The 16,788-nt window shown below is 46.5% G+C and overlaps 2 protein-coding genes across 3 annotated transcripts in view; one reads left to right on the plus strand and one right to left on the minus strand.

Moving 5' to 3' along the window:
- Positions 1 to 480: 480 nt before the first annotated feature.
- Positions 481 to 7,944, minus strand: APEX2 (apurinic/apyrimidinic endodeoxyribonuclease 2). Its single transcript, XM_059911280.1, has 6 exons — positions 7,679 to 7,944; positions 6,618 to 6,701; positions 5,820 to 6,000; positions 5,130 to 5,276; positions 4,314 to 4,383; positions 481 to 1,756 (listed from the first exon to the last, which is right to left on the minus strand). The coding sequence occupies exons 1-6, from the start codon at positions 7,833 to 7,835 to the stop codon at positions 848 to 850; spliced, it is 1,548 nt and encodes a 515-aa protein (XP_059767263.1). The 5' UTR covers positions 7,836 to 7,944; the 3' UTR covers positions 481 to 847.
- Positions 7,945 to 10,785: 2,841 nt separating this feature from the next.
- PFKFB1 (6-phosphofructo-2-kinase/fructose-2,6-biphosphatase 1) overlaps positions 10,786 to 16,788 on the plus strand; it is a 64,130-nt gene continuing 58,127 nt past the window's right edge. Inside the window, exons 1-2 of one of the 2 annotated variants that reach the window (XM_059911573.1) lie at positions 10,786 to 10,978; positions 14,839 to 15,414. In XM_059911573.1, the coding sequence (XP_059767556.1) occupies positions 15,318 to 15,414 (97 nt within the window). In that variant the 5' untranslated portion in view covers positions 10,786 to 10,978; positions 14,839 to 15,317. The remainder of the gene's footprint in view (positions 10,979 to 14,838; positions 15,415 to 16,788) is intronic. The other variant, XM_059911574.1, reaches the window with a different exon arrangement.

A 16,788-nucleotide genomic window follows, 5' to 3' on the forward strand; every position in this document is an offset into this window, starting at 1 on the left:
AACTTGTTCAAGGCAATGCTCCCAAACTTTCTAGGTCATAACACACTGAAAACATTTGCATGGCACGCTTGGGTGAATTAATGGTATTACTTGTCTAGGAGGCAATCTTTCCTGACACTTGTGCAATTCCTGGTCCTGCCTGGCAACTCTAGGGTTGAGGGACCCATTTCTTTCCACCCTGTAACCCATTTGTGGCAGCTGTGAGACACATCAGTTGAGAAACATTGGTTTAAAGCTACACAGCCCACCTGAGCTTTCTGTCCCACCACACCCACCTCCCTTGCTGATCCAACCTCAGCAGTGCGGGGAACCCCAACAACTCAACAGAGCACCTTAATGGTGAGCACCACTCCTCCTTCCTCCCCTCTCCCTGGAAGTTATATAATCAGGTTACAGGCAGCTGGCAAACCCGGGACTGAGATAACGTCTCTGACTCAGCTTTATGGAGCACATCCAAAATGTCCACATAACATGGTGCACTACAACAAAGACACGGACTTTATTTAGGCACAGATACATTTCCCAGCAAGGAAGGAAGGGGTTTAAAATCACAACTTCCTGGGGCAACTGGTTCTTCTGTAATTCTGAGAGGAAGGTGGGAAGTGGGGTGGGGGACTGGGTCACAGCATTAAGGCAAAAGAAGCTCACCAGTGAGGAGGAGCTAGGCAGGAAGAAAAGAGAGGAAGGGAGGCCTTGGAGGAAGAAGAAAAAGAGGAAAGGGAAGGGTCCCTGAGGAGGTGGAGGAGGAAGAGGAGGTCTTGAGGAAGGAGGAGGTAGCTTAGGAGGAAGCTGGCCTCAGACCATGTACAAGGTTAACCATGCCAGACATCCCTAGGCCTGGGTTGGTTCAGTTGGGCCTGCTCCAGAGGAAGAAGCTGCAGCGGGAGGAGGGGTCAGTGGGAGGACCCTGGGGCCTGGCACACATGTAGAAGTGGCGGCCCAGGTTGGGTCCTGGCTTCTTCACAGTTCGCATTACACACGGCTCCCTGTGGCCCCCACACAGGGGCATGGGCAAGGGCCCCCCCAGCAGAGACTTCCAGAACGAGGTCCGTACCTCCTTTTCATTTTTGGCTTCTGAAGCCTTGGCCCGCCCCTCCACCACACTGGCCATCACGTCCTCTTCTGAGGTCTTTGGGGTCACGAGGGTGCCCAGGCTAGGAAGCTCCAAGTTAGGAGAAGCTTGTGGACGACTGGAGGATGGCTGGAAGTAGCTCATCAGGTTTTTTTGGCCTCTACTGGAACCAGCTTGACTTGGCCGAGACCTGGTCGAGCGCACACGGGCTTTGTTTTGGCGCATCTGTACCGGTGTTTGATTGCTGAGCTGCAGCGCTGACTGCCTGAACACAGGATCTTGTTCGAGACGAACTAGGAATCTAAGGATCTTGAGCTGGGTGCCTGCAAACTCAGGGAGGAAGCGGGTGCACAGAGGTGGGCACTGTTTTGCCGGCACAGAGGACACGCTTAAGACTGCACCCACGGGGCAGTGGTCAGAGCCCATCACCTCAGGCAGCAAGAAGGAGGCCTGAAAGGTGTCCATGACCAGGGTCCTGTCCCCCAGCACGTAGTCAAGCCGAGAGCCATAGTTCAGATGGCGGGCGCCACTGACTGTGGACCAGCAGGTGAAGGCCCCCTTCTGCTTTGGGTGGAAGTATCGGTAGCTATCAATGAAGGGTCCCGTATGGGAACCAGCCTGGCACCCCAGGTTACTGAGCAAGTGGTCCATCCACTTGCGACCTGGGTCCTCTTCAAAGCATTCCTGGGGAAAGGGGAAGGAGACAAAGAAAGAGGCAGAACTAGATGCCTAGAACTGGAAGGGACTCAGATTAACTGCTTCATTTTACAGACAAGAAAATGTGGTTGTTTCAAAGAAGAATGCTCAAGGTCATACAGTCCAGAACTGGCTGAGCTGAGATTCACTTTCCACCCTTACTGATTTAAAAGGCCATGCTTCTTTTTCCCCTCTGCATCAGGCTACCTCTACCTTGCACTGGGCCATAAATTCCAGATCTGAAAGCTTGCTGTTAATTAATCAAAGCAATTCTCAGAACTGCTCACCAAGAGAATGGAAAACAGCAAGTTAAAAGTGGTTACCTCCAGGAAGTAGGGCTGAGGTTAGGAGTTAAGAAGCCTGTTGCCTTTTCATGTAAACCCTCTGGTACTATTTGGCTTATCTTGTTGTGTGTGTCAAAGCCTTCACTGACCACCCCCCCTTCCTGAGCTGAGGGACTCCAGGGTTTCAGGTCTGAATACTTCCTTTGGCTCTGATCCCTAATTCATCATCCATGCAATCCACTCACCCACTCATTCAATGCAACAAATGTTCAAAGAACACTGATTATGTGCCAGGCATGATACTAGAGACAAAGTGGGACCATGATCTTATCTTGGGGACCAACAAGGCTTCCTTTCAGGAAGTGATCTGGAGCTGAGAAGTGAAGGCTGAGCAAGAGTAACCCAGGCAGAGGGTGTTACAAATTGAGAGAACTACTTCTGTGATGGGTCTGTGGAGGGAGGGGACAGTATACCCAAAAGACTTGAGGGGCAACCGGACTGACTATCAAGAGATGATGGTCACTTAGACTAGGGTGGTGCCAGAGGAGACAAAATGAAATTAAGAGATGATTTGGAGCTAGAATCAACAGTACTCACTGACCAATTGAATGGGAGAGGTGGGTAGAGAAGGAGAACACTAACACAATTCCCTAGCTTCTGGTTGGAGCAACCAAGAGGACGATGGTACTATTTAGGGAGATGAGACTAGAAGAGCCGGTCTTGTGGGAAGTAGACATATTCTGTTATTTTGGAAAGATTGTGTTTCTCATGTGATCTGGTATTATTAGTTCTCTTTCCTTGGGAAAAAAAGAATGTAGGAAGTGCACTCGAGATATCGAAGATATTTCTAAACTAAGAAGAGAATGCATAAAGGTACATAACACTATCACAGGAAGCAGCAAAAACAGACTAAGTAAACACGGATAAGGAATAAGGTAGGGAGGATTGAAGGCTTGCAGTCTGTAGTGTACACTCCCTTCCCCACCACCACCACCACCACCACCACCACGTCTCTCATTATCCCATTTCTGCTCATTTTCCCAGCTGGGAGACACATCTATGTTCCTGTGGCTCTTCTGCAAACTAATCAAGGAATCTTCCTACAGCCTCTTCTTTGAGCCAAGCCTACTGCTGAGTTGGACTGTGCCAGTATAAGTTACTTATCCCTCCCCTTATGAGGCAAGCTATGATGAGAACTGACTTGGAGATTCTAGGGCAGTGGTCCTCAAGCCTGAATATACAATAAATCAGCCTGGGAGCTTTTAAAACATACTGCTACCCTGGCCCCACACCCAATAGATTCTGATTTAATTGGTCTAGGGTTGTACCAAGGTATTGACATTTTTGTAAAAGCTCCTTGTACTAATGTACTTTCAGGGGTTGAGAACCATTGGCCTAGAGGAACTCAGAGATGAGAGGTTCATACAAGAAAAGAAAACAGAGGGAGGGGATGCCTACCAATTCAGGGGACAGTGAGAAAAGCCAAAATGAGAATAACTTTTGCAATGGGCAGAGGAGACGACCTGGCTGGAGTGGATGGAGTGTGTAGCGGCGCTGAGGATGGAAACAGAGACTGGGCACAGACAAGAAAGAGTTTTGAATGCCAGGCCTGTGTGTTTTCTCTGCATCACAAAGGTAATAGGGAGGTGTTGAAGGTCCATGAGCAGGAAACATAGTATATTAGGGAAATGATCAAGGCAATGTGGAGTTCCAGGCCCTTGAAATCTGACTGAAACTCTCCAGCCCCATCTCCTGCTACTCACCTTCCTTCTCTGTCACCCCCTAACAAGAATGGGACTTGTAGTTCCCAATGCACACCAGCCGAATTCTCACCTTGCAGCCTTTGCTCATCATGCTAGAATTCTTTGCTCCCCACCCCAAAGCTCTGTTCTACTCATCTTTTAAGATTCAGCCATTTTAAGATATCTCCCCCGATGTCCTGGCTGGCCCGAATCCTATTTCCGGGCTCTCCTAACCTCCTGGGCTGCTGTCTCTGCCTCAGCCCTGAAAACACCATTCTATAATTGACTGGTCATGTGTCCATACCCCACCACCATGCTGAAAGCTCTGAGGGGTTGAGCCAGAACTGACTACTAGCTGAGTCCACAGCACAATCCTCAGTGCTTTGAGAATAGAATTTCAAACTAAGCTCTGCTTTTCCATGAAGGAAGCTTACCCCTGGGCCAAAAAACCAGCATTGATTGGCTAGCTAAACAGAACCATAGTCAGGAGTGAGGTCAAAGGCCTAGAGGGAGCCTTACCAGGTTGACTGCATCCCAGTGGTCAATGGGGCGGTGAGCTGTATTCAGGTCCCCCAGAATGATAACATGGCTGAAAAACATAAAATGAATGTCCAGAAAGGGAAGCAGTATTCCTGGCCCATCTACTTTCTCCTGGGCCCAAGATCTCAGATAGGCCACCTGCCATATAGAGGTCAAGGTGGGATCCAACAGCAAGTCATAATAGCCTGCCTCTCCAATTTCAGTATAACCTTGACACCTTTTACAACTGACCAACCCAATTCTGATCTCCAAAGGTAACCCTGTTCCCTGTTTGACATGATTGTCTCACTTATCTCTACCTAATGGCATCTTTCTGGTCCTTCAAAGATGAGCTCAGATACCACTCCCTCTAGGAAGCATCCCTCGATTACGCCAACCTACCCTCACTTTCCTGTCCCTCCCTGGGATAAGACTTTTCATTTGTTCCCAAGTACGTTACCTTCCTCATCTCATTTCATCCTTAAAACTATACTCTGAGGTAGGGATTCATACACTTATTTTACAAAAGAGAAAATAGAGGCAACACTAGCCTTCGGGCTCACAGTGAGTAAAAGGAGGAGCTGGGATAGGTGCTCAGAGGTATCTGAGTACAAAACCCATATTTGTGTTACTTTACCTGGTCCCCACAGCTCTTATAGACAGCAGGGCCTATTCTGGTGGGCATGCTGGTGTCTACAACTAGGCTGTAAATGAACTCAAAAGACAAAGATCCCATATCCCTCTCAGTGGACCTTGACACGGGGCTGGGCACCCGGGACAAGCTCAAGGAAGCCTTGCTGCCCAGGTTTGCAGTACCTGCCAGCTGCCAGGAGGGCTTCTGCTCGGATCTGCAGCAAGCGATAGAAGCGCATCTTAAAGGCGAGTCGCTCAGGCTTCCCAGGGTCCGCATGGGGGCAGTACACGTTGATTAGGGTCAAGGTCTTCTCCTTCCCTTCCCATGTGCTGGGGAGAATAGAACCGGCCCCCAAAAAAGGGGTCACTTTCAAGCCACCCTTCCCCTCCCCACACCATGTGGCTTCCACTTAATGATTGTCTGTGGGATGGAAGTGAAAGAAAGGGATAGAGAGACATGAACAAGCTGGCATACACAGGACTTGAGGACTGACTACATCTAGGATGACACTCAGGTAAATCAGGTGATGGTCCTGCCATTCACAAAGATAGGACACAGAAAGAGAGCAACCTGGGGCAGTAAAGTTGGCTAACTTGCTTCTGAGGCACCTGTGGTAAAAAAGAGAGCTAGTCCTCCCGGCCAGGCTCCCTCTCCCCCCGCCCCGCCATAGAAATAGAGAACTCAAGGCTCAGAAGAGAATATGATTTGTTCAGGGTCACATAGCAGGTTGCCTTGCCAGGACTGAAGTCTAGGAAAGGCAAGTTTGGGAAGTTTTCCATGGTGAATGCATGTTTATAAGGCAAGCCTTAGAATCACCACATTCACAGAGTTGAACCAGCGATGCTTGGTGACAGGCGGATGTGGGCTATTACCAGATCTTGTGTTGTGTGAGGAGGGCCCGGCCCTCACTATCCAGAGCTCGAAGCTCCTCTTGGGTGAAGTCATCCATGTTTCCGTAGCAACCCACGTCCCCATTCTGAGTGGCAAGTAGGCCACTCAGGCCTTCTTCAGCAGCCACTGGGGTAGCACTGTCCTTACAGAAGGTGGCTACACCTGGAGACAGAGAGGGTACTCTGAGCAGGCCTGGCAGCCAACAGCCTATTGCCCCTGCACAGGTCACCCGACTCATCTTCATCAAGTGTGGCTCTCTTGATGACTCCCTCAACTCAAGGGCCATGGATGCCTGAGGCAACTCTACTCAAACCCTGGAGTTTCAGTTCCTTCATCTAGAAAAGCTGCAGATTAATAACAGCTAATATTCTAAGTGCTTTACATGGTAGGTGCTCAGAAAATGTTAGCTATTATTATTATCACATGGATTAATTAGTTTAGTCCTTGTAATAGCCCTAAGAAGTACACATTATCCCCATTTTCCAACTGAGGAATTTGAGGCATAAAGAGGTTAAGTAGCTTGCCAGAGGGTACGCAGCTAGGAAGTGAGTTAGGATCCAAACTCAGGCAGTCTGGCTCCAGAGCTCATACAACTAACCATCACACTACTGTGTTTCTGAGATCCAATATTATACATAAAAACTATCCTTCATATAACCTGATATGGCTTTAGCTCTGTGGATGAAAAGCCTACATTTCTTATTACCTTCTCATTAAATATTGAAAACCCTTTCCCACCTGTCTCCATCACTTTAAAGTCCCCAGAAAGTCCCATTTACCAGAATAGCCACTACGGTTGCGGCTGAAGCTGAAATAGGAGTTACAGCCCTCAATGATAGCCAGGGGCTCTGTCAGCACATCCCCTGGAAAAAAAAACATGTAAGATTACATCAGAGATAAAACTAGGACCCAGGACACAGAAAGGCTTGGAATTACAGCTATAGGCTAATTTCTTGCACACATCAGAGCCAGGGTAGAAGGGAATATCAAGTATCTATGATAAGAAGAGAAGCTAAAAGAGTGGGGACTAGAGAGGGAATTGTTATCAGAATTACGAGAAAGGGGAAGACTACTGAATGGGAGGTGAAGAATTACGTGGGAGGAGGCTAGGTGACTAGGTGGCTGGAGGAAGTTGGGGGTGGGAAATGGACATATGGGAGAGAGAACTGGGAATCTGAGCTGGGAGTAGGAGGTAGGAGAGGGAATTCAAGGATTTGAACTGAGGATGGAGGGAAAGTAGGTAATGGGTCTTAGAGGGAGATGGGTGGGAGAGGGAAGAAATCAGGGGATTGAGCTGTGGGGGAGAGGGAATTAGAGGGTCTAAGTTTGGGGTAGGACATGAGGTAGAAATGATGAGAAGCTCTCAGCTGGGGAGGAGAGATAAGGGGAACTGGGGATCTGAGACAGAAGTTTAAAAAGGAGGAAATTAGGGAGTCTAAACTGGGGGCAAAGATGGTGTGAGAATTAAAGGATATGAACTGGGGTCAGAAAAGGGGAATTGGGGGTGTCTGACTTGGGAGTGGGAGATGGAAAGTGTGTGGCGGGAGGAAATTTGGCGGACTGAGCTGTCAGGAGAATGAGCAGGAAATAGAGGATCTGAAAGAAGATGGAGATTGCAAGGGGGAGGGAATTATGGTTCTGCTGAGGCCAGGAGATGATGTCGGAATTAGGAGATCTAGCTGGAGTGCGAAATACAGAGGGGGGATCGGGATTCCAGACGGGCTCTAAGGGGAGGACTCTAAGGATAGAGAAATGGGAAAGTGAAATGATATGGAGCAGAGAGCAAAAGTTAGCGGAAAAGGGAAAGTGTGGTAGGGATCCTGAATTCTTGAGCGCTCACTGGTTACTTTGGTCTCCTGAAGACAGACGATGTCAGCATCCAGCTTGTCCAAAATGCGCCCCATGGCCATGGCTGTACAATTGCTGGGTTCCTCGTATCCCACCCCTTGCACGGGGCTCCGAATCCCATTGATGTTCCAGCTCACCACGCGCAACATGCTTACAGCTAACTGCAATGCCTTTAAGCCCGCGCCCCACGTAGGCGGGAGCAAAAAACCGAAAACGAAGTCCGCCAGGCCTGGCCTTCCGCGCGCGCACTTGCGCAGGCGTTCTTGTGCGTGCCGCAAAAGCGTCGGACACACATGGGGCGGGGATTCAAGCCCTTCAGTTTTCATTGGCGGGAGAAGCGGAAGCTGCAGTGGGCGGTGTGGTCGCTTAGGGGCAATGAATAGTGGGAGGAAGGCCAGTGGTTGGGTTCCTGTCCCTACCACCCAACAATGGATTACGTGCCTGAGTCTGAGTGCGTTTCTGCTCTGCTGAAAAGTCCCCTTGGTGCTTTCGATTACTTACAAACGAGATTTTACCACTTTTTAAGTGGCGGAACCTTAAGCGGAACCGCGCAGCGACCGAAGCCCCGCCCCCAGTGTTCAGACTGCAACCCTGAGTATGAGGAGGGCTGCGGCACCCAGCGACTAGGGAGTGGCTGGCGTAACCCCGCTTGTAAATGTGGGAGGGGGAATGCGTGAAGGGAACTTTGCGGCCGGAGGAGGGAGCAATAAGAAACGCACTCCATTTTGGAAATTAAGATCTTGCTGGTCGTCGGTCATCGTTTGCAAATACTTTCTCCCAGTCCTTAGGTCATCTTTTCGTTTTGTTTATGGTTTCCTTTGTTGTGCAAAAGCTTTTAAGTTTGATTAGGTCCCATTTGTTTATTTGCTTTATTGCTTTTGCCTTGGGAGACTGATCTAAGACGGTATTACCAGGAGTTATGTCTGAAAGTCTTTAAACCATTTTGAATTTATTTTCATGTATAGTGTGAGTCTTCTAACTTCATTGATTTACATAAGGCTGTCCAGCTTTCCCAGCACCACTTGCTGTAGAGACTGTCTTTTCTCCGTTGTAAGTTCTTGCCTCCTTTGTCCAAGATTAATTGAAAGTAGGTGTGTGGGTTTATATCCAGGCTTTCTATTCTGTTCCATTGATCTATATGCTTTTGTGCCAAAAGAATCTTAATTAAAAATGTTTAAAATGGTAAATTTTTATGTTATGTATATTTTACCATAATTAAAAATAATAATAATAAAAGGAATGAGGAACCATCACCTCTACCTAGTTCCAAAACATCACCCCAAAGGGAAACACATACCCATTACGCATTAAGCAGTTAGTCCCTATGCCCTCCACTGCCAGCACCTTTATGGCATCAATTTGCTTTCTGTTCCTGTGGGTTTACCTATTTTTGATATTTCATATAAATGAAATCTTTGCAAAATGTACTAAATACCACTTAATCGTACACTTTAAAATTGTTAATTTTATGTTCAAATTTACCTCAATTTTTTAATGCATATACACACTACAATATATAAAATAGAGAAACAACAAGGACCTACTATACAACACAGGGAACTTAATACTCTGTAATAACCTATATGGGAAAAATCTGAAAAAGAATAAACAGTATATGATGTATTTTGCTGTACACCTGAAACTAACACAACATTGTAGATCAACTATACTCCAATATAAAATATTTTTTTAAAAAGGGGGGGAATAATGAAATGTTCTATGTGTATTGATATGGAAAGATCCCAAAACATATTGGGCGGTGGCAGGCTGCAGAATAGTGAGTATTGAACCTTTTCAATAAACCACGGGGAAAATGAGGGAAAAAAAGAAGCACTCTAACGGAGTAAGATTTAGAAGAGGGCCTCTGGCTTTATTGGGCTGGGGGAGGGGGATGGGGAAGCTGTATCAAGCCCACCCTGTAGTCATTATTTGTCTTGGGCCTTATAGCATCCCTTAGGATGTGGCCTGACAGGTGCTTTCTCTTTGCTCCATTTCTCAGATGATTAAAGTCAAGGCCAAGAGAGTTTAAGTGGGCTACCCAAGTTCCAGAGCAGCACTGTCTTCCAATATAACCCATGGCTCTTCCATATGCATTATCTCATTTCATTATCAGGGCAACACTGTAAGGGGCATTGAGGCTAAGTAAGAGAGGTTCAGTGAATTCACCCCAGTATCACAGAAGCAGTAGAGCCAGGATTCAACCCCTGTCTTAATCAGCCCAAGGAATACTTTCCTGAGTAAGTTTTTTCTAACCATCCCAGTTAGATCTTTTCCTCTGGGCCCCCACACCACCCTATGGTCCATTCTGTCACAGCACTTACAATGCACAGCTACCACTGATTTCTATTTCTGTCACTAGACTGCTAACAGCTTGAGAGCAATGACCATATCTGATTCATCTTGTTAGCCCCATCCCCTAATATAGCGCATAACACATATTAGGAGTTAATAAATATTTGTTGAATGAATGAACAAATAAAGGGCAATAGCAAGAGCACCAACAGGTTAGTGACTTGTTTTTGATAACATAAAAATAGAAATAATAGACATGCCCAATGTCCAGGGAAAAGCATAACTTCGCATCCTTAGGTTCCTCACCCAGAACTGTGGCATAATTACTTTTCCCCCAGAATTCCATAGCCTTAAAACCATCATTCTCAGTGTCTGCAAAAAAGGCCCAAAGAGACGCTTTTCCTCCTGGAGGACTTAAAGGTTACATTCCAGTTGTTGCCATCAGAAAATAGCCCTGCAATTAAAATTAAGATGTTGGTGCTTTAAGCTTTTCCATGTTTTGGTGGTTATTGGCTTAGGATTGAGTCCCCAGAGTGGAATAATTAGGACAAAGGAAATGAACATTTTTATTGCTCTTGCTTCATATTGCCAAATCACTTTCCAGTAGGGGATCATGCTGATTTACACTGAAGACCAATCTGAACCAGCCCTAAGGAAATCCAGATCTTGCCTGTTTACATTGCTGGTTTTCATTTCCCCATTCTGCAGTAGCTTGTTAATATTAGTTATGACCTTTGGGGCAAGGCGAACACATGGTTGGCCTGAAGAGAAAAGGCTCTGGGTGACTCAGGAACTTCTTTGGCAGCTGATATTTCAACAGCGGGCACACACCCCCTCTTACCAAGGGTACTTCCCCAGCCTTCCCAGGGAAGCAACGAGTGCCTCCAGGCTCCCTGCTTGATGCCACTCTCTGGACCTGCTTTGGGGGTCTAAATGCAAGAGAGCCGTGTGTCGTGTGTTGGATAACTAGCGATGGAAGAAAAAATCTCTAGGAGAACAGGTAGGTGAAACAGAAGGAAAAATAGATAGGAGTTAACACAAGCCCAAATCCATTCTTTAGGCTCTCTGGAAAGTTTTCTTGGAATAGGTGGTCACTCAAACTGTTCACTAAAGTGTATGGGAAGTTGGGGATAACATGATTTCTATATCTCATTATCTATCATCCATTCTGACCTGTCTTTGTGGAACACTGGCCCAAAGGGCAGTTCCCTAGCACTTTAGAAGTCTCTCTAACATGGTCTAGTCCAGTTTTGAATGAACTGGATGATAGAGATTGTATCTCTTACCTCCCAACTGGTGTATAAAGTAGGGCTGGTTTGCTGTGGCACTTTGAACAAGGCTTTTAGCTCCTCTGGGCTTCAATAGCCTCCTCACCAAAATGAAATTGAAGTCCCTCCTATTTCCCTCAGAGGACTGTCACAAGGTGAAGAGGAGTGGGATGACAGGAACTAAAGCTCTTCTGAAATATTTCAGGACTTCCATGCTCTGTCTTAGTGATCCTACTTTTTCTGTAGCCTCCACAGGCAATACCACCCATAACCATCTAGCTGCTCTTCTCCCTGAGTGACTATGGTCTGTGGAGGGCTACTCCTAGGACTAGGATAGAGCAAACCTTCGGCCCCAGGCATGGGGCTGAAAGTAGTGGGGGGATGGTGGGCCAGGGCAGTGGCCAAGAAGGAAGTGGATCCTAGGCTGCTGCCGCAGAAGGCCTGATATTCACATATAGGCACTTGACCTGTAAGCATGCAATCTCCCCTCCTCACCCTAACACAAATGCATTCACACCCACACACTCCAAGAATTACCAATAAGAAGACCCCATTTGTGATTTTGATACCCATCAGTACTGTCTTGATACTGCTTTTAATGAGATTCTCCCATACACTCCATACTTTGGGAGGATGGTCAGGATCTGTGGGCCTCAGGTAGTCACACTTTATGCTTTTCCTCCATAGAGCTAACCCCAAATTAGAATTTGTGACTCAGCTCTTGGTCTTGAGTGAGTCTCTGATACTGAGTGAACAATTTTTTCTGTAACCAGTTAATTGGAACTTTTTATTGGGGGTGGGGACTTCATTCTTTTGTTCTTTCTGTTCTGCCCCGTTCAGGATTGAGAAACTTTCTAGATCCTACTACCACCTTCTACCTTCAGACCAAGTTAGTTCCCCCACCCAGTTCCCTGCATAGCTCTCTTTTATAAAATTTACCTTGTTGAATGGGGATTATTTGTACACATGTTCATCTCATCTAGGGCAGAGAGATGTAGATTGAGCAAGTCTCCTCTGTGCCAGGGCCTGAGCTGGACACCTGGAAACAGATCACAGATAACTGAGATCCAGTCCCCATCCTTAAGGAGCTCACAGTCTAGTAGGAAAGTAGACCGGTAAAAGATGGATACTTGCTCAGATAAGCAGAAGCATATAGGCAATGTGGGAACCAAAGCCAAGGCTTCTCAGAAGAGGTGAGCATTGAGCCTGGCCTTGAAGAGTGAGTCAGATTTCACTGAGAATGGAAGGGAAGAGAAGGCATTCCAGGCTGAGCAAAGGCCCAGAGGCAAAAAAGTACACAGTAAGTTTGGGGGCCTAGTGAGTCAGCTGGCACAATTTAACCACAGGGGTCTAAAGAGAGACATGACTGGAGAGACAGGTTTGATTGAGAAGAGCCAGGGCTGAGGCCTTTCCATAAAGCTTGTTTAGTTTTCCTACTTCTGGGGATCAGAATTGATAACAGTGGTTAAAACACACACATACACACACACACACACACACACACACACACACAGCTAGTTTCAGGTAGTTTTAAGTTGGATTTTCAAGCCTGGACCCCAAGTTTACCCTTTCAGACCTTGTCAAAAACCCGCTAAGCTCCTATCTCAGATTTCCTGCTGCTAAATTTATCTTTCTGCCTCTTGGCAGGGTCATGAGGACAAAACTGTAAACATAGAAGAGGGGTTCACGTGACTGGATTGATTACCTCGGACAAGCCACTTCCCCTCCCTAGACCTCAGTTTCCCTGTGAGTCTAGTGAGAATGTTTGGAAGGAGCAACTATGATAAGGAATATGTTTCTTTGTGGGCCATGGAAAACATACATGTAAAGGGTTATTATTCAGATTATTAGCCTTAGCAGAGTGATACCAGTTAGGAGACTTATTAGGATTAAGAGAGTTGCATCTCTTCCAAACTCTAGTTCTAAGACTCTAAATGTTCTGAGCTAATCTAGAAGACCACATTCTTAAATCAAGCTTGATTGATCAGTTAACCAAAGAAATACCCTGGACTGGAGAAATCAGATCCCCAGTGTTCTATTTCTGACTTGGTGACTTAATTTACTATAGGACCTTAGGAAAATACTTCCCTCTCTAGGCCTCCATCTTCTTACCTGAGAGGGTTGGATGCAATGATTTCTAGGGGACTTCTGTATCACAAAACCAAAAAAGTAAAAGTGAATTCATCTTTCTAATTGATTGGCATGAGCTCTTTATTTACTATAAATGTTAACCCTTTGTCATAATTTTGTAAGTTTCCTTTACTGAGAGTTTCCTGAATGCTCAGTGTTACACCAGAAGTTGCAGATTAGCCAAAGAGCTAACTGACCTTTTACTTCACAAAGGGAATCAGAGTGTTAGGTAATATATAATGAACATTTTCCAGGTTACTTTATATGTGTTAACACATTGAATCTTCAACAACCCTAAGGGAGTAGGTACTCTTATGAGATGAAAACACCACGGCACTGAAAAATAAAGTCTTCTACCCAGGGTCTCATAGCAAGGGGCAGAGGTGGGATTCCACTCCAGTAGTGTGACTCCAGAGCCCATTGCTTTTAACCACTGTGATCCACTGCCTCAGTAGATTCATTTAGAGGGGCAGGCTTTGAAATGTATTGAAAGTTTGGTATGATTTATACACAACAACTGGAGGGAATCTAACTCTTATGTAGACTAGAATTCTGAGAATGTATTTTAGGGAACTTCTTAAAAGGCAAAGTGGAGCTGAGAGCATTGGAGGTCAGGGATTGGAGATTGTTACCCCCATGAGATTGCCCCAGTGTTGCCCAGCTCAGTGGAAGAAATTGAGCTCCCTTGTAGCCAATCACTGGAGGTTCATCAAGGGGTGGGAAGGTTGCAAAAGAATGAAGTAAGAGCACACTTGGACGTCTTCCAGGTAAGCTATGCTGTTAGATGAGCACTACACATAAAAGCTTCAAAACAACCAGGGGGATGGGGGAGGGTAAAGCAGAGACATCTGGGTAGGATGGCTCTGGCCTATGGACTTGTCCTACTTTGAGGCCATTGCTCCCAACTCACCACACTCTGCCTGCTGCAGCCTCCCCCCTAAGCCTCCATCCCCATGACTTGGCATGAAGAACTTTAGTCTGGTTCTGGGTCAGATCACAATGCCTTTCTCCCTAGGGGACCTGATGGCAGTTGGCAGTCATGTGAACAGTGCTTATCATTTCTCCCCCTAGCAATGGCTGCATTCACTTCTCTTCCCAAGGTGTCCGATTTACTCTGATTTATTTAGCTTTGGCTGGAGAGAGCATAAAGATGATCAGATAGTGCCCATCTCTTCAAGAGTGTCCTGGGCAGCACATTTTAGGAGAGAGAGGCCCTTCGGTAGGAAAGGTAGCAGAATTCAGGGAAGACAAGGGTTGCAATGCCATTTGCGGGGGAGGGCATTGAGGCAGTAAACCTTCCACTTCCAGTTCAGACCTAGGATTGCTAGCTCAAAACATTGCGTTTTTCAGTAGGGACTTTGTGTTTGTGTGTTTGTACTTGGGAATCTTGCATTTCTGATGTGGATCTCTGTTTCTGGGTTGGAACTTGACATTCTACTTGGGCCTGTTTTTTATTTCGAAGCTATGAAAGCTGCTGAGATCTGCCTGCATCACCTTTGCCTCCCCATCCCACACAGGATATAAGCACATGATCTTCGGTCTTTTATTTGCATACTCTACTAGTCCTGTCTTCATTGGAGGGAAGTGACTGGCCAGACCTGGGCTGTCTTGCTGGCTGCCTTCCTTGCTGGGCTCCAACTTATCTCCTATGTACACAGCCCTTGGAGTTCAGAGGCCTCTGCTGACCTCTGTCCAACCTCTCCTCTGCACCCAAGCCCCCACTGGTACATACAGGAGCAGAGGCAGACAAGGCAGGCAATGACTAGGAGACAGGAGAGGGGCTGGAGACAGTCTGCTAGAGGGCTCAGAACCCCAGCACACCTCCCTGTCACAACTCTGTCCACCACCTGCTGTGACCACAGCAACAGAAGAGACAGCTAATAAGACAAAGTGAGGCCCGGTACCTTGTGGACAGTGGTGTCATTAGCTGCGACGCCTAAGATGTCTCGAGAGATGGGAGAACTCACCCAAACCAGATTGCAGAAGATCTGGATTCCACACAACGGTGGCAACAGCAGGCTGCAACGCAGGAGGGGCTGTAAGTGGGGTTTGCTTCCGTGGGCTTCAAGGTGGTGGTGGTAGAGTGGATGTAGAAGAGCAAAGGACATGCCCCCCAACCACCCCCTCCCCAACCTGAAAGTTGGAATAGATGAGCAGCTGGATGAAATAGCTGTAGGATAGATAACAAGAGGCTAATGTCAAAAAGGTAGAGAAAGAAAGACAGAAAGAGAGAGATGAAGACAGAGAAAGAATGAGGATTATATAAAGACCATCTTAATCAGAGGGATTTTTGACTAGTAATTTTTTCTTTCTTATCCAGAGCTTGTTTGGAATACTTCTTGTTTGAAATTTGACGTTTCTAGTTCAGTGTTAGCCTAAATGTTTTATTTTGGTGACCTCAGTGAAGTGTCTGAAAATTAGTACTGTCTGATAGTGCTTGGGTGAAATAAGGTGATGGTTCCTGGCATTGTTTCTCAGAGGACAGGTGCTGGGTACACAACAGTACCGTATCATTGGTCGGTTTTGCTCCTCCCCTTTCTCAGGCCTCTTCTAATAAGCCTCTGACTGGGTTGGGAAAGGCTGGGTGTCCTGTCTCCTTCATTGCCTTCTTGGCACATATGAACACTTCTGCTGCTCTGGGGATTTGAGGGAGAAAACATTCAGGGAAAGCCTGCTGGTGTAATGTTCACTTTGAAAATTTAAGAAAGAGCAGGTTCAAAGGGGAAGCAAACAAAACCTGTAAAATATATTTTTTAAGTAGAGTATACCATTTCCCATAGATAACAGGGTACAGTTGCGGATCAAGGTGCTGCCAGCCCAAGAATTTTGGCCTGAGGAGCCATAAGGTGTGCAGAGATAAGACAGCTGTGGAGTGTGGGACCCAGACATCTCAAGGACCAGCTGACCAAGCTTCCACTATGCTAATGCTAGAGGAGGTCCAGGCTCAGGGCTAGTGAGGGGAGGATCCAGGAAGATGTAGGATGTTAAATATACTATGTAGAATGGAGGGTGTGGATAGAGGGAGAGGGGTAAAAACCAACCTCCTGTTCTTCTTCCTCCTCCTCTCCCCCAGCAGTTTCAATCTCTCATCTGGTGATCTAGGAGCCTGGATGAGACTGAGAATTACACCCCACCCTCACTCACCAAGCCACTCTTTATCCTTTCTAAGGGGCTGTTGGGTTTAGCTGGCAAGCAGGCAAGCCACTCTCTGCATACCTGGGTCCTCCATTGTTAGGACCCTTATATTCCTGGGAACTCTGTCTTTCAGGTTGGAGAAATAATAGATATAAATCACCTATTATAGTGTTTGTCATATAGAGGGTGCAAAATAAATATGTGCTCACTTTATTTCTGAGCCCGTCTTTCCTCAGCTGTAAGACAGAATTAATACCTACTTCCCCATATTGTTGAG

Source organism: Balaenoptera ricei, chromosome X (genome assembly GCF_028023285.1).
Source record: "Balaenoptera ricei isolate mBalRic1 chromosome X, mBalRic1.hap2, whole genome shotgun sequence".
In the NCBI taxonomy this organism is placed as follows: domain Eukaryota; kingdom Metazoa; phylum Chordata; class Mammalia; order Artiodactyla; family Balaenopteridae; genus Balaenoptera; species Balaenoptera ricei.

Coding starts and splice junctions, on each gene's coding strand:
- APEX2 (XM_059911280.1), bottom strand. CDS start 7,835: ATGTTGCGCGTGGTGAGCTGGAACATCAATGGGATTCGGAGCCCCGTG. Junction 6,001..6,617: donor CAACCGTAGTGGCTATTCTG/GTAAATGGGACT, acceptor CTCTGTCTCCAG/GTGTAGCCACCTTCTGTAAG. Junction 4,384..5,129: donor GCCCTCCTGGCAGCTGGCAG/GTACTGCAAACC, acceptor TATGTTTTTCAG/CCATGTTATCATTCTGGGGG.